At 30.4% G+C, this 18,392-nt stretch overlaps 1 protein-coding gene across 1 annotated transcript in view; it reads right to left on the bottom strand.

Moving 5' to 3' along the window:
- The window catches only part of LOC126897221 (uncharacterized), an 88,330-nt gene that overhangs the window by 46,672 nt on the left and 23,266 nt on the right, over positions 1 to 18,392 (bottom strand). Inside the window, exon 2 of the mRNA XM_050670641.1 lies at positions 4,399 to 4,566. Coding sequence (XP_050526598.1) covers positions 4,399 to 4,566 — 168 coding nt within the window. The remainder of the gene's footprint in view (positions 1 to 4,398; positions 4,567 to 18,392) is intronic.

Genomic DNA, 18,392 nt, shown 5'->3' with positions numbered 1-18,392 from the left:
TTTTATAAAATTGGTATTCAATTTCAAAAAGTCATTGCGCACCCCAAGCGCGTTAGATTCGCAAAATCTTTGATAATAAATAATATAATTTATTTATATATTATACGCTTATTATTCAATTTAAATTTTAAAAAAAATCAAATAAACTTAACATTATGTATTAGTTTATAAAAATGTATTACCTTTGAATAGGTTTCCCACAATATTTATTTAAACCGTACGTATTCAATAATAGTTTTAAGTAAGTTCTTATAACTACTTAATTTACTGAGGCATATCATTCATAATAGTACGTAGGATACACTTATAAAAGAAAAAGTGATATTATAACACTTAAAAGTTTTGTCAGATTTTGAGACAAGTTTACGTATTATTTTAATAGTGTATTGGAACGTTTTCAAATCTAAGTTCAAAAATAAACCTTCATAAATTGTATTTCTTATTGTCTTTTAAAACAGTTAATATCAATAATATGTCAACAACAGAAATGTCCTGAAGTTTTAGATGAGAATATTGTACTTTAGTATACACATATTATTTTTGTTATATTTTAAGTATCAATTATTGATTAACGTTTACTTGCTGTGATACTTGGTTCTTAGTTGGTTGGTTTATTTTTAGTTCAAACATAGTATCTTTGTAGAATTTTTTGGCATGACTTCTACAAAACATTTTAATTTACCTTCCGACTCATATACATGATATCGGGTATTAGGCCAGGATGGAAAAAACAAACACAAAAAATATTTTTATTAAATTAAACAACAAAAAAAAAGACATTACACACAAGTTTTAGAAACATATATCAAACTAATACTATAAAATATAATCATACTTTCTAAGTATGATTTAGTATAAAAAAAGAAATTTGATTAAAAATAAAATAAAAAGAATACTTAATTTTTCATTAAAGAAAAAAATCATATTAGTTAAATCTAAGTAGGAAATTTTCAATAAAATTAGGACATAATGTTCTAATACAACTCACAGTTGTCATATGTTTATAGCTTTAGTCGATTAGAGTAAAAAACAAACTTCTACGTGTAAGTTTTGAAGTGGTTATTCAAAGTTTTGTGTTTGGTAAACGTAGACACGAGTTCTTGAGCTTTTCGAAGAAAATTTACTTGCGAAATATTGAGCGATTCATTTTAACTTGATTGTTGTTTAACATCTGAAATCTTCTAATTTTAATTAACTATTTCATGTTTTAATATAAATTTCGTGACAAAAAAAAGTACTTCTTCAAGTTAAAAAAAAAATTGTCGATAATTACTTAATAAGGAGACAAACTCTACTTAAAAGGTAAATATATTCAACCTTGTAAAATATTTAATATACCACGAATCACAAAAATTACATTATAACTAGAAATAAGTTATTACAAGATAATATTTCATAATTAATACGCTACAATGATGACATGATTTGCTTTTTCTATTAAATAGTATTAATTTTAAGCATATAAACACCTCCTACTGTGTTTTAACCCTTCATTTCATAATACGAATAACAAACCCAAATGTTGGCATTTGAAACCTAAGAGACTCATAACGCGTAGGTTCATTTTTAAAACCGAGTAAATTATTAGAACTTCTTATATTTAATTATTTAACCGAGAAAAGCTATAAAAATTTGAACTCGTTTGTTCCAACGTATATAATCCTACTAATTTTTGCGATTTAAATAATAGCAATGACAAATTAAAAGAAAAAATTTTAATAAAATCCCATAATTTATTTTTAGACCTCTATTTTAAACCCAATCAAATGAAATACAGAACACGAGAAAAAATATACTGGGCATTTGCTATTGAAATAAATATGTTCCGAGTTGTGATCAATAAAAAAAAATACATTAATTGTAAAATAGTTATATATATATATATATATATATATAGAAAATGCAATGTGTAAAAAATATATACTTACCTCGTCCGAACAAAAAAAAAAAAAAATGAAATATTAAAATAATAACAACAACATAAAAATAAAGAAGAAATATTATTGAGATTCAATTGAAATTTGTCGAGTAAAAGTTAATGAAAACACGAAGTAAGTTAATTCCACATTTTGAAACGTCAAACGCAATAATTCATTTTTTGTTTGCAAAGTATTAAACTTATTCGAATTAACATTTCATAAACAAAATTAAATAAAAAGAAACATTAATTTAATGTATACGTTTAATACACACATTTAACATTAAACACGAATCATTTAATAGAAAGACTTTTAATGGACTTTTCGTGAGTGAAGTCACGTGACCAGCGTACGCTGCAGCAGGCGGTTGGTTCCTGACGAAGTGTAGGTCCACAAAAAATTTGCATTCAGATGCATTTTTGCATTGACATGATCGATGCAATCCCTCGCTGTGACATTTACATAAATCACATCGAAGTGTCTCCTGAAGAGCTCATACAATTACAATGATAAAAACTTTTATTTATGTATTTAGTTGAGAAAGAAATTTGATTTAAAAATTCATTAAATTTATTATTGTTTTCTATTGAATTTAATTTGAGTTGTCAAATTTAAATTAATTGTTTAAAATAATTCTGAACATTAATTTACTAACTTTGTAATGAAATTAAATTATTATTTTTAAGTGAAACACAAATTAATTTACTACTTTATAAAGTTAAATTATCGTTTAAAATAGTTGTTAATTATTTTATGAAATCGAAAGATTAATTTAAGATTTATTTATTTTTTTTTGAAAATTAAGTTATAAATTTAGTTGTAATTTTCAACTGTTTATGATTACACCTAAAAACAAACAAATAATTAGAATATTTTATTTTACTTTATTAACACGCGATAGTATTAGGGGCATTATTATACCATTTTTTTTTTTCACTATTAAGCGCGCATTACATTAATGACTAGCTTTTTTACACAAATAACAGAAAATGCGTTACTTGATTTTTTCAAATGGCGCAAAAACATATCACAGAGGCAGCGTCTACTGCCGCACAGTATAATACACTACAGGACGGGATCGGGCGCATAATAAATATATAATAACTTAATACAAACATTGCACGTCAAAAACAGTATTAGATAAACAGATTAAATTTTATACTTTGTTCTTTAATACTTAGAAATGATCACAAGTTGACTTTGAAGCGAAGACAAACTCACTCGCGTTAAAACAATATCCAACAAATAATCTGTATCTATCTTAACTTATTAAAATCTATATCTCTCACTGCGTTTGTATGTATGGCAACCGCAAAGAGAGTTTTACAAATTTATAACAAAGCGTTGAGTTTTCTCACGACCAGTGTGTTATATAGCAAATCATATACACGAACACACACAAAATGTTTAGGTTGTTGTCTAACTGTTACAGACCTTTACTGTATATAACTTTTTAACGCCTATCCAACGGGTCCTTTCAGATGTTATCAATCGTTTGTCAATTGATGTCACGTGCATTAAACACAAAAACCTTGGATGTTATCTAACAGAAGGATTTATGTAAAAGTTTGATTGGGTAAATGTGTACGAGGAAGGGCAAGGGCCGTTAGAGTATTAGCGTGATCGCTGAACGGAATATAACGTGTCAAAAATATATGCGTGTCGAACCGCGATTTAGGGTTTAACTTTTTAATTGTCGTGTAACGTTGTTTTACAAAAAGCTCGTTGTGAAACAACAAATATTTTCATATTTAACACGGCCTTGGACTGAATCGCAACGTCGTCGGGATGTCCACCGCACAAAATTTGTAGAGTTAAAAGATAATTACTCAAGTCGGTCACACAGTTTGGTGACGCCAGCAGTTGGTTACATTCGAATGTCCTACGGGAAAACTATTATCCTGTAGCTGACATCAATAACACTTATGTCTAACATGTATTGCCGTTGTTAATAATTGAATTCTACGACAACACTTTTGACTATTACGTCGTCTACTGGAAACGAAAGCGATTATTTCTATAGCAAGCAGTGAAGCTCGACTATATTTTTAAAAAGGGGTGACAAGTAGACGGTTTAGCCGTGCTCGACAAAAAAAAAAAAAATGTTGCCTATAACGGCTGTTATGTAATAACTACATTGTAAGGCGACAAACTTTCTGATAACAAACAAATAGGTGCTATGCGTACAAGTTGCCAACTGTTCTATTCGTCAGTATTTACACTACTGATGATTTTGTTTTCTAGCCAAATGTGACACGCCGTCTACCGCAGTAGTATCAATCATTCCGTCACAAGTATAATATATTTATGTATAAGTATAATATTTTTTTAGCAAGTGGGTGCGGCAAACGCGTGGCAATGAATAGGATTGTCTCAAATAGTATATATATACACGCACAAGCATATACTCGTGTAAAAACGCCAACGCAAAACAAGCCGATCGTTATAGAATATGGAAACGTGAATTTTATACACTCACCCCGTTTGATTAATTTGGTAGCTTTATCTACATCGAACGTGTTACTCTGCAAAACAAACAGCCGGAATGCGTCCAAGTTTTGAAACTCCTTAGTGCGGTTAATCAGTTCTTTTAGAATGGATCCGATATCTTCAATGTGGTCGCTCATTGCCATTTCGTGTCTCGAGTCTGAAAAACCAATGATCCGAGATTAAAACAACTAATACAAAAATCGTTCTTTCTAATAAGACCGTGCACATTTACGGCTTATTGCGCATTTTCGCATAAAACGGATACGCAATCACTCTTCGAAAAGTGATCGTGTCGATTGCACGTTTCCTTGTCGAAAAACTCATAATAACGTGCAAAGGGAGGAAATATTGATCGATGACGGCCGGAGAGATCAAATTTATCCGGAAATATTTATAACGCGACTAGTCGATCGTTTAGTCGTGTCCCCAATAAAAAAAAAATGGACTCAACGCATTTGTTGGCTTGTTTAGCAAATGAAATCATAAAAGAATGATTTATTAATCAACTGCACTATTACCGAGTCGCGCAATTTCTAATAATTGTTGTCTAAAAGATACTTTTTTAAAGAAACCGCCTATGGAACTACTAAAAAAAAAAAAAGTCTCTGCCGAAATATTAAGAAAATTTCAACCAAATTTCATATGCACTCAGTCTCGAGCGATTATTAATTATTATTAGAATCGTGTAAGTGGATTCGCGTAGGTTGTTAGTAACGCTCAATATCATTACTCGCAAGTCGCGTACGGCATACTTGAGTTACGGTACGAGTTTGCTATTAGTCAAATCGTCAAGAGGTGTATTATTTTAAATGGCAGCAGCCGTATAGAATTGCACTTGAAATGGCTACTAGTGCATTAACAACAGTCTTAAAATATTATTGTCGCGGGTCCTTGCAATTAGTACACGCGCACAGTTTCGTCGCAGTCATAACAAATGGTATCACTCGGTACGGCGTTTGCAATTTCCGTTTGATGGCACGTTACTTCAGAATGATTTCCCCCAAAGTCATTTATTTTTCAGTCGAACGAAACAACTGCTTAACTACTATTATCATCCTTAGCCGAGTAATTGCAACGTATCAGACAATGGACGTCACAATGGCGTATGTCTATAACGTGTGTGTGGGTGTTGCCGATTTCATCAATATATTCACACGACTATGTGTTTAATCTCGAGGACAGGTGTAGTACATTATTGTTTAGTGTGTGGCAATGATAATCGGATGACATTGGGAGTCTGTATGTTCATAATCCGGGTATTAATTGGACAGTGTCCACTTGTGTTTCGCTCGTTTTCAGTTGTGACTTATTACTGACAAGTTTGAAATTGTACATTTCTTTCTTCAATGAAATTACATTTTTATTACAAAAATCATAAATGGTCAACGTTACGTGGTTGTTTTTAAAAATCAATAGTTATTACATTGTTTTGCAAAATTACACTAAGTTTGCTGTTACAATCAAATAACGCTACAATACAAGTTTATACGCACGTAACATTCCCGTCTTTGTATATATATATTATCAGTATAATTGTTTTTAAATGTTTTTAAAAGAAGTCAAGTGCTGTGGGATTGTAACAATATAAGAAATACTATACCGCTGAAAAATAACCGTCCCATCACATCCTTACTGCTGAAGGCGGATTGTAATTTGGAAATTATGTTTACACTCTCTAGGCAAGCAATTGTTTGCAACACAAAAAAAAAATGTATTCAGTTAAAAAAAATTGTATCTTTGGTGTGGAATTTTTTTCGTCTTCGGACAAGTAACTGTTATACAATCCTCCCATCATTACCACCGCAGTACTCGAATAAAGAAAAACAACGAACAAACGAAATTTCCACTAAAGATTTTTTGTAAATACAAAAGTTATATATTTTAAACGTGAAAATAGTTCAATATAAAAAACAAAAAATGTGTTTTTAAGTTTCAATGCATCGAATTACTAAGCCAATTATAGACTATGTCTCGTATCAGAAATTAAAACTATTTATATTGAACATTTTGCGGGACACAACAACACACTCGCAACCCTTTGACTGGTGATTTGTATTAGATTAAAAAGTATTAAACCCTAGTATATATAGTAACGAATATGGTCAGTTTTCGCGAGTATTCATATATTAAAAATACTATGTGAACATACATTTAAAGACACTGAATCTGAATTTTTTATTTGCCCATTGTACAAGAGGTAACTGCGTAAGTACAAACGAATACTACTAATAATATGATAATTTCGTCTATTGATTAATGACAATCCAATAAAATGGATTATTTGGTACAGATCGTGCACAACAACAAAATCAGCGATAGTTAACTATGAACACAGTAAACTTAATGCCAATATTTACTTAATAAGATCGTACACAGCCCACAGAAGTTACTCCTCGAAAACAGTAAACGATCCGTCGTTTGGGATGAGCGCATTCATATGAACGTGCCGTAGGTTTTTGTGATTTGCTTGTGGCTACTAATAACAAACCGTCATCGGACATACAAAAGCAAGAGGGTAATACGATGTAAAAGAAACCGTAAGACGGTTATCAAAAACGCCATTCCCAGTGTGGCAAGGGCAAACCCAAAAAGTTTGCTTCCCCCCTAATTCAGCGAGCACCGGGACGTTGGCAACGGGAAAAGTTCTGCATCAAGGATTTTACGATTCGGCATGGGTTCGTAGAAGAAGAGACTTACGCGAGGAAAGAGCGACTTTCCATTTCCTCTCCGCCGACACTTTACCGACGGCTCTCTTCTTTACGATAGGTTAGTAATGTATAATGTACGTATATATATATATATATATATATAAACGTACAATAGGCCGACCGGTTAAAATTCTGCGCGATAAAATCGCGGACGTCTTCGACAATATAAATTTTATTACGTAAGTCCCCCGGCCGCATGACGGTGCAGTGGAAAATGCATTCGAGATGAAGTCGCGGTCGTCAGGAGGGGGCGCAGCACGACGGTAGGGAGGTAGATTTTCCGAGTATCGACGAGGCGCGCCCTTTTTTTTACGACCTGGAGAGCATTAAAAACGTACCCATAGCCACCATCTCCACGCGCAGACAGCTCTCGTCATACTGCAGAGGCTTTTTACTGCCCGACGTCCTGTGCTGCAATAATATCTACTGCGCTTTACATTTATATATATATATATAGATATATATATATATATATATATACACGCACTTACACGCCAGCAAGCATACCAAGTCCGCGCGTTGTTACACAAGCCTTATCCCTCTTATTCCTATTTTTGGAACGCATTTTCAGACTAAATAGGCGCGACGAAGGAACGGCTTTAATGCAGCAGACTCACTAAACTTACGTTTCAGAAACATAATAATTCTGAAACGTTCTACATAACAACCTAAAGGTAATATTATTTTAACGACGTTTTTATCTATAACATAACGAGCAGTATTTACCCGGCATCATTTCATATAGTGTTACAAAATGTAGAAAATATCGAACTAATTATAATAATAACGGCCGACAACCTGACTGAAAAGTACCAACCGTGAATTTAATTCAATTTTATTTATTAAAATCTATAATACACCTTTCGCCTTGGGCAAACACGACATGTGGAATTTGTTCCCTTCGTGAACACCCAAAGCCGATCGACAAATTTTACTTAGCGATTTTCTTTGAAACAACAAATATCGAGCTAATCTAAATAACAACAGTAAAAGTTTTCGAACTCTAAAATCAAATCTCTTTATTTATAGAGAAACTTTTTATGCAATTCTTTATGTGCGTATGACAACGATAAAATATCAAAATAACATAAAATAAAAAGTGAACAAATGAACGATTCAAGCTTTGTAGCAAACATCTACGAATGTCGAGAAATACTTTTGAAGCTTACTGTTAATTCGGAAGTTAAAAAATGTCGTTTGAAAATCTGTCTTGAAATAAAAACCGCGCAATGTTGTCGTGTTTCTGAAACCGTACTTTACAAAAAAAATGCTTATTCTAAGAACTATCAGCTAATGTTTATATAAATTTAAATTGTATCAAGCAGATCAGTGGCGCCGATGGTCTAGTAATACTTTAAAAATTAATATAACTTTTTACACTAAGGCGCCCCACTTACAAATTCGCCTGGATGATAATTTTACTTTTAAAACTTGGGCGCCATGGGTATCGATTGGCTTCACACGGGTTTGGACTTAAAGCAACAGAATTACCATATAGGAATATTTCTCATTAAAATGACCACATAATTGACACAAGTCGTTAAATAATAATGCCATACATTACCATCTTAATACACTGACCCCTGCGATCTTGAATACAATAATAAAATTCAACGGACACCGTCACACGATACATCTACTTTTATAATTGTAATTTTTTTTTAATAGTTCATATACGTCGCGTCCCGAGCACGTAATAAATAACTGCGACTATTTTTTATTTGTTCTAAAATGACCTTCTATTTGGAAAGCCGTGATCGCAATACGAGCAATCGGTATAAAATATTACAATGTACTTGTCCACGGTTCTAGGTTTAGAATACTAAATAATATTGGTCCGCAGAGCCTACTGCCAAATACATTGTAGCACGACCAAAAATGTTATTATCAATATATATATATATATAGAACTTGACCCCATCGCCGACTTTATTTTCTAAATCGTTATTATGTTAATGTTAAACCGACAGAACTGTCCTACGCATTGTTTTCGGCTTAAGACTTCCCCCGCGTTATTTAAACCACATTAATTCGTTTTTAATTTTTCAATTATTTTTTTTTTCACTTATTCAAATGATAATCAAACGCGGTAAACGAGCGGCTGATGATCGGATTAAACTTATTTGCGTTTACCGTTCCTTCTCCTCCGGCGAACACCTTTGGACGTAGTTCAGTACTATTGTAATAACGGATGAAAATTAAAATTTATCTTTTTTCACTATTCGTCGTAAGCGTCATAGTTGTAAACCAATGGGACAATAGGAGTCCAGTGGATTTATGACCGCCCCGTTTTTATGTCTATAAAGTTGACTTGGCAATTCAGGGGCTATTAAATGTCCACCGCGGTGGAAATCTAATCAGAATGCTTCTTTTCGAATTCTATAAAGTGTGCGAATTTTCGGACAAGAACGCTGAGCTCAACGTCATAAAACGCGTATAATAGCAACGGACAACAACAACAAAAAAAGAAAAAGAAATGTACACATAAAAATAAAAGAACGACTGCTAGTGCTGTAAATCAAACATTACTGGTCATGTAAAGTATTCGATTTTATGTTACCGTTTGTATTACCACGTCGGTTACCCCCGTGCAACGTTTAAGCCCTCAATGTCAAAAGACAACAACGAATATTCAACGTGTTAACCCAACAGTGTATGAGAATGGTTACTAAAGAGACCGAGTCCTAGAGTGCACAGCCTTGTAGTCTCGTAGCCGCTATCAATGCACTAGCGTGCTGACAGAGCTCACCAACGACCCCCCGACACATAAGGTCATAAAATTCGCACAAAACACGTTTCCTCGGGCCATTAAATCCACGTCCACCGACACCCTCAGATATGTGAAACACCATTGCCTCACAGTATTTTATACTTCTCCCGGAGTCGCGACGTAATCATAAAAATAATTCACGGGCGAATCCTCTTTGAGGATAAATTTTAACTATCTGCCGTCTTAAATACGGTATAGCGAGCAATATGATATTCAATATAAGGATATATAATAAAATAATATCTCGTTGAGCCTGATGTCCCTTTTAAGACTTCAGATAAAGCGATTGGTTCGAGTCATTATCTTTGGTTTGCGACAACAACTTCTACGCCGGAGCAGAAAAAGTCCAACTTCGATCAAATCCGCCTTATTGGTTTCATTCAATGACCCAAAATAAGATTGTTATCAATTCAATATTTTTTTTGAATTTATGGTTCATTTAGTCAGTTAGAAAAACATTGCCTTTATTAATACAATAAACCCTGCCTTTTATACGCTATTGTCAATTTAAACACTGATTCATATAGAAGACGATAAATTTTTTAACAAAAAAATGTACAAATTTAATGACGCGTTCTTTTACTTAATAGCGAATAAAAAACGTGTTATTTATTAATCTAACCTACGATAGATGGTAAACCACTCAAGGAAACGTTTTACGTTTCTGTAAATTGTCGTTTCATAAAAACTAAAAACCTTCAACAAATTTCCTAATAATATTATATACATACATACTCGGCATAAGAAATGTTTTACATCACTAGACATTAAAATAAAATATTAATATTTGCTGTGCACTACACCGCAGTTATGACGTATAACACTACTACACTCCATTATTCATAATGCAGACTTGACGGACCACCGAATTTAATCTTCTCTAGCTTATATAACTAGACCGTTTAATGTTAACAGTAGATTGCAATATTCTTAGCAGATATCCCACCGGATGAACGTTGTAAATGTATAAAGAAAAAAAAAAATGTTAAACCGCAATGAAAAAAGATCGTCTAGAAACACAAAAACTTCTACTACAAAAATAGTGAATTACTTAATGCGTTTGTATAGAAATACGATAGCTTAATGTTTAGAGGGGACTGCTTGCCCCCGAAATTTTAACACAAGTTGAGCTCATGATATTGTGGCTGTGACATGTCTTTGCGAGTTTTACTACCCCACCTGACGCGGGATCTCATGATCGTAAAATATGTATTTTAACAATGAGTTATTTGTGTTTCCATTGGAATAGAAAGAATCGTTGTTACTTAAAAAAAAAAAAATACATTTCAGTCTTATAATAAAACATTAGCTGTTTACGACGGAGATGACATTGAATAGACCCGGTCAAACACCATCCAACAAAGTGTCGAGAAGATAATTTATCCGCAGCTATGGAACTAACGAGAAAGGAAAATAGTTGAATTCGCTTTTATGATACTAATCTTATGCGGTGCCCAATCCGAACCACATACCACACCGGTGGTTTTAATTTTGCAAAACTGAAAGCGATTAAAACAAAATTATTCACCTCATTCGCTGTACAATTTTGTCAGGAGTTATACGACGTATTTTCCCATATAGCACTGGGGACTTATAATTTATTGCGTGTACGTATATTAGTCACAAGTCTGTGTACATATAAATACCATGGAGCTCAGGCAGTCATAGTTTTACGACTAAGAAACGTACACGCTGAGGTGCTTGTAACAGGAAATGTACTAAAAGAATGCGCAACAATTAATGTTCTAATGCGGAATTCTACTACCTTTACAGTGTAATTGTTCATCGATACTGTGACAAGTTGGCAAAACCAGAGCTTTTTTTTAACTGACGTTTCATGTCTGTCGGCAATTACAATTGTATCGTAGACCCGTTTGCATGTTTTCATTTCCTATTAAATATGTATCGTACCTAGACTATGAAACATTGGCTCGGATCATATAATTACCAGTGCTCGACCATTGGACTTTGTGGAGAGTTTCGTACACTTGCACACACATTAAGCGGTATAGTTCAGTCGAAACTAATTACCGCTAAAACGCGAATTTTAATTAATATGTACTGAAATAATTGATGGTAGTTTTATTATTTGGAAAATAAACGCGGAACGTGCATTCAGTGCACAGCACGGATAATAAAAAGTGTCATAATAAGGTTGGGTTGTCATGAACGGATAACTTTTTACGGACTACATGCTGTATCAGATTAAGGTCGATCGCGTGTCTCTTTCTTTTGTCATCCACTCTCTATATACGCAGATCAATGTTTCTCTACAAATTTTGAAAAGTAATTATTCTGCAGAATTATTTTAGGAACGGCAATTATACGCATAATATCACGTGTAATTATTATTGAAAAATCGCATAATTATATCGAAACCAAAGCCACTCTACAATATATTATCTAATAAAAAGTTTTAAGATGATAATGCTGTACACATAATAAACCAGAGAATTCTATACTGTCGATAGCCGTGTATATAAAAAGTATATATATATATATATATATATATATATATACATACTTTTCAATAATATCATATGTATGTACATAATGTTTACAGCATTGCGCCATATTATTATTCATTGATAAAACACAATAATATTATTATTATATTCGGTATTAGAATCCAAAGTTCAAATCCAGTGAAACGCAATTAAATCCGAAATACGATGAGAACTGTTGAACATTACTGAATTGTTGTGATTCCTAAGGATTCAGTCAGTTTCAAACTTTGACTGCACAATTGGATATTGAACAAGTTAATCATTAATCTGACCGAACAATATTTCTTGCATTACCGTAGCTCTAAAAACATAGATCCTTCGGCTTGTCGAGTATTTTATGCCTTCATTCATGATGGTTTTTTGAAGACAATATAAGTAAAAGTTGCTGTAGTATTGACCTTGTCTTATTAGCATACATCCATTGGCGTTTAAAGGGAAACAGTCAACAAAGAAAAAAAAAATATATATATATATAACTTGTAACATGATATTGTGTTTTCACTTTCCTTCGATATTACCATTGAGCAAATGTTCAGAATTGTTTACGCTCAACATCCGTAATACTAAGTGTGTCGTGAATATAATCTGTAAAATTTGTGTATGATTCATTTTATATTCAAAAACCTTCCACCGATAAATGGATTGGTTTTTAAACAACCGGGCAGAAGAGGTGGTTAGTCTACACATTGAAATTCTTTTATACCATGTGTGTCAACGCATATTATTCGCACGTGTCTTTAACAAAATTAGTTCTTTGAATAACCGTACAAACTGTTTATAGAACGGATGCACTGCGTTTAACAAACGACATTCTGTACGAACACCTATCACCTCTTTTCTTTGCAAATAGTTAAAAAAATAAATTAAAAATTATACCGAACAAGGAAACACTTTACTTACATTATCTATAGAAACTCAGTATAGCCACCTGCGTACACAATTATTGCCGCCTTTCTTAAATTCAAGTACAAATGTAATAATTTCCTTAAATATTATTTTAATACATGGTTACAAAAAACTTTTTATGTGGACTGTTATGAAATAAGTTTAAAATAATACAGCTCTGACCAACCGCGATATTTAGAGCTCAGTTTCTTATAAAACTAATAACAAACAATAATAACAGAGTTGTTCCGTTATAAAGCAAAACGCCCGACATAATTGGCAAGTTGCTCGACTTATAATGTTCAACAATAGGCCGACCGAGTACTCAACGGCTAATAAAAAATTTCTAAGAAAATTAACAAGAAAAGTTAAATTGTCATTTTCTACAGAACACAAAAATCATGTCGTTCACCTATCTAACACGAGACCTTTGGCATAATTCGGCGGCGTGTGTCATTAAGACGTCTATTTTATGTACTTCCATATAACCGTTTTTCAAGTACCTAATATGTACACATGTGAAGAAACACCATAAAAGAAATTATGTAAAAAGTGAACCAGGGTTCGATGAGTCTCAAGTGTTACAGTGTTAGAAGATCATCTCGCACACATATTGAGCGCCTACAAATATAAAATGCATGTCAGGTCAAGGGCATGACACTGTCGTTGAACGTTTCATATAAAAAGTACTTTTGTCGGTATTGCATGGGTAGTGTACATAATAAATTATTTAATCACAGCTAATCATATAGTGTTATCAAAAAACAATAGACATGATGAAAAAGGTACAAAATATATTGGTTGTCTAACAATTAATTTCTAGATGGCATTTTGATATGAAATAAAATTTATTAAAGAGTACAAGAGTTATCTAGGCAAACACAAGTACATCTAAATTTTAATAGGGTGAAGTGGAGTGAGTGTAAATGATTGTGGTAATTATAAATTAATTTTTTCTCTTAAAATATTTAGCAGATTTTATTTTATGTTGAAAATTACTGGTCTATATTTGTGTTGCTAACATATTAAATGTAAATACAAAATATAAACTTTTGTATTTATTTAAAAAAATGCAATACAATTACCCCACTTCACATCCAGTTCAAGAATAATTAATTTTTTCAGTATATTGGCAATTATACAAAGTCGATTTAATAAGTTCTTTTAAGATAATTGCGAGTTCGCAACTCTATTAGACTGACCTATTGAAAATATAATGTTATTATAATATTACCCCATTCCCATTCCCATTTTAGGTAAAAACATATAATTTTTTCAAAAAATATTACCTAAAAACAAAAAATTAAAAAACGTGTTGAAATTATAAGTTATAAGCTTGAACGTTTTGTAAAGTAATTTAAAAATTTCTATTGAGCCTATTAATAAAATAATTATGCAAGAAGCGTATAATTCCAAAGTAAAAATGATATTAATGAATACTTTAGATTAATTGAACTAAATACTCATAGATTTTTGTCAGATTTAATTGGACACGCAGCAGATCAACAGTTTTATCTTTTTTATGTAGTTAAATTAACGTTCCATTGAGGAAATAACTTAAAGCTTGTGTGGAAAATCTATAAAGCTCAATGAAATGGATACGAATATCGATACCTAAACATGTCGCAATTTCGACTTAACTATATATATTACACTATATAACTATATACATGTACTGTATAATAAATGTCGTATTATTTTTACACGTATAAATATGAAATGTTAAAAATAATTCATCCAAACAAAACATTAAATTATTAGTTATCATACAAGTATTATGAATTAGGCAAGACTTGAAACCGTTTTTATAACTACCAAAAAACGATTGGAATATTAATATGTAAAGTTAACGTACACGATTAACAAAAAAATATATAAAAACGTTAAACAATACATAACTTCAAACAAAATAAAACATAACTAAATATAAAACGAAACATATTGATAATTTTTTATAAGGTACAATGGAATTGTAGCAAATATAACTATAAACAAGTTGGTGTTCCTCAACATAAAAACCATGCGAGGGAAATTATCACACGTGAGCAATGACGGATTAATTCTTAATAAGATAAAAAATTATAAATAACTTTTAATATCTATTAAAAAATGAAATTGGAAATTCCTTCCTACTAAGTCTAATTAACTTTAAAATAAATCCTCATAATATACGAAGCAATGGGTTCGTTTATATCCCTCAGTTATTTAAAAAATATCTAACATGTCTTAACATATCTGTTGGTAATTCGTTTTCTAAAAAAATGTTATTTATAAGTTAGCTTATGTAATGTTTTTATATTTATTTTATTATCTTAATGCAATTTTTATAATTTAAAATTGAATAAAATAAATAAAAATTTGTAAACTTTAAATATTTTGTTATATTCATAGTAGACAGTAATTTTAATGCACATCATCATTGTTATTATTATAATAAAATTTGTATATAAACTTCGTTTTATCTTCGTTAATAAAAATAAATAAATAAATAATTTTTATTTAAGTCCTGATATTAGGTAATGTGATTTTTCACAATATAATAAGTATCGAGTTTTTATAAGAAAAATTGCATTAGATGCATCACATAAATGTTTTCCTACTTATCTTATAAGTAAAGGTGTTGAGGGTTCAAACCACATAATTTCAAACAATCTTTACTAGTAATCCAATTATATTCACTGATTAAAATTTTATGGATTTAAACCACTACTCTAAATATATGCATGTATTCATTTAATATGAGTCAGTAATAACTATTATTATAATTACATTTATAGTATTTACAACCACGTATCAGTCGTTTGATTATTAATTGTTTGCAGTACTATACAATATAATGGTAATACAAACAAAATTGAAGAACAATAATGACTATTGTTTTCTTTGTCATCCTGATCGAATCAACTCTTTGAATTGAAAAATTTAAACCATAAGTATTAACAAACATGTAAAATTTTAAGCTACAGCTGTAAATAAACATAATCCCAAGTGAAACCGTTTAAAAGAATTAAAACTGTTGTTAAATTAAATAACTAATCGGTTTATTTTAAAACTGATTTACAATCGAATTTCACAGAACAAAATGTTTTAGATATTTTAAATATTCCAAACTAATAATGCGTCTTTGTTCTTAGGATATGATTAAGTTTATAAATCATTTTAAATTATATTATTTATATCATATTAATTACTGAACAATTTTATTGAAATGAATTTAAAAAATGTAATATAATAAAGAAATAATAATCACAAAGCTATCAATACAGCTTCAGTACAATACATTATTATTAAAAAGAATGAATTATATTTTATTAAAGTAAAATATAATTTTTCTTAGTATAATTCTTTTATTATATAAAAGAACCACCTTAATTTTTATATAAATATTAAACTTTGAAGTACACATGGTGGAAAAATTAAGTGGAACACTTTTGAAATTACACAATTTAATTTTGAACACTTTTTATTACACTTACCAAAAACTTATTAGCTTTATACTTTTATTAAAAGTACAACATTGACAATTGTTTAAACTTATTTTAGTACATTTTAGAAACGCATTTGATTCGTAGAAACATAGAATTTTAATGTGACACATGTCACGGCATTATAAATGAAATAGTCCAGTCGTTTATTTTAAAAAAATCGCTAAGCGTAAACAGCAAAAACTGACGCAAAACTTATAAGTAATAATATTTTTTTAGCTGATACACGCATCGCTAACTTTATTACAGAACACAATAATGGCTGAACTATTTGTGCACAAAGATATTTAAAAAACAACTACTAAAAATAATAAAACTCGCAAGATTTCTGCGTATACCATCACAAACAACGACGACACGTTCTGTACAAGTTTCAAATCGTTAAAGCAGTTTCCAGCCATAAACTGTGTATTGCGTTCAATTTCCAACTCAAATATAACCTTTTTCTGTCGAAATGAAAAGCAAACACAGACGCTAATATAACGATTTGAGAAATATTTTTAATTGATTGTGCATTTTATGATTTTATGAAAGGGTCTGTGCAAAAAGAAATATGAGAGATATGAGGTACAATAAGGCATAGAAAGTTCCAATTGATATATAAATTGTAAATGAAAATTATAATTGAAGATGATAAACGAGAGACGAAAAGTTAAAATTGTCAATTACCACAAAATGTAAAAAAATATATGCATTTTTTTTCGAAAAAAATTAACTCTGATACATTCATAACTTCAAGTGAAAAACAAATGTTTAAATATTATCGTTTTTAATTTGCCTCTTGTGTGAATTTTACATTTATCTATATATCATTTATTTATGTGTATAAACTAAAAAATATATAAAATATTAAATCGACTTTTTACGCTATTATATATTGTTTTAAAAACATTATATCGTAAAAATCATTAATATTGTAAATATTAAACTGTTAAATAATAATGGCTAAAGATGATTTTAATTAAAAATAGTTGTTGAAAATTCAAATTTGATCGACTTTTTATTTATGGACAACAGATAGATAAAATATAATTGTTCTATAACCTTGAGAAACATTTATAATATAGTTTATGTGATCACAATAACACAATTTGATTTTAAATTGGAGATTAGAAACTTTTTCAAAAATATGTGGAGCATATAACCTCGTGAACCTATTATTAGTTTTTCAATTTACTAGTTCTAATCATCACATACAAATATATAACCTTATTTTCTATAAATAAACGTAGAAACAAAATGTTACATAAAATTAAGTATAATTTTAATTATTTTCTATTATACCATACAAGGCAAATTAACAGTATTTTAAAAATTGATTAAATTTGTAAAGGAGATACTGATAATGTCTCATACTTAAAGAAAATTAGTTATAAAATCTATAGTAATTGACGTACAGAAAATAAATTTATGTTAAAATATAGACTAACTCGCCTTTTAATTTTAATATGCCAAATAAAATAAAAATGACACGTGATTTTCCAAAAAAATAATTTAGATGGGAATTACCTGTATAGAAGGATAATACCACAATAACAATAATAAATCCAATTCTTTTTAACTACTTTTTTTTTAAACATTAAATTATGTTTAAAAACTTTTTAGTTTATGCAATGGATTACATTTCT

This window comes from Daktulosphaira vitifoliae, unplaced genomic scaffold, assembly GCF_025091365.1.
Source record: "Daktulosphaira vitifoliae isolate Bord-2020 unplaced genomic scaffold, ASM2509136v1 Scaffold_2, whole genome shotgun sequence".
Lineage (NCBI taxonomy): Eukaryota > Metazoa > Arthropoda > Insecta > Hemiptera > Phylloxeridae > Daktulosphaira > Daktulosphaira vitifoliae.
Note: the sequence above shows the minus strand (reverse complement) of the source record. Positions and strands in the feature narration are given on the sequence as shown.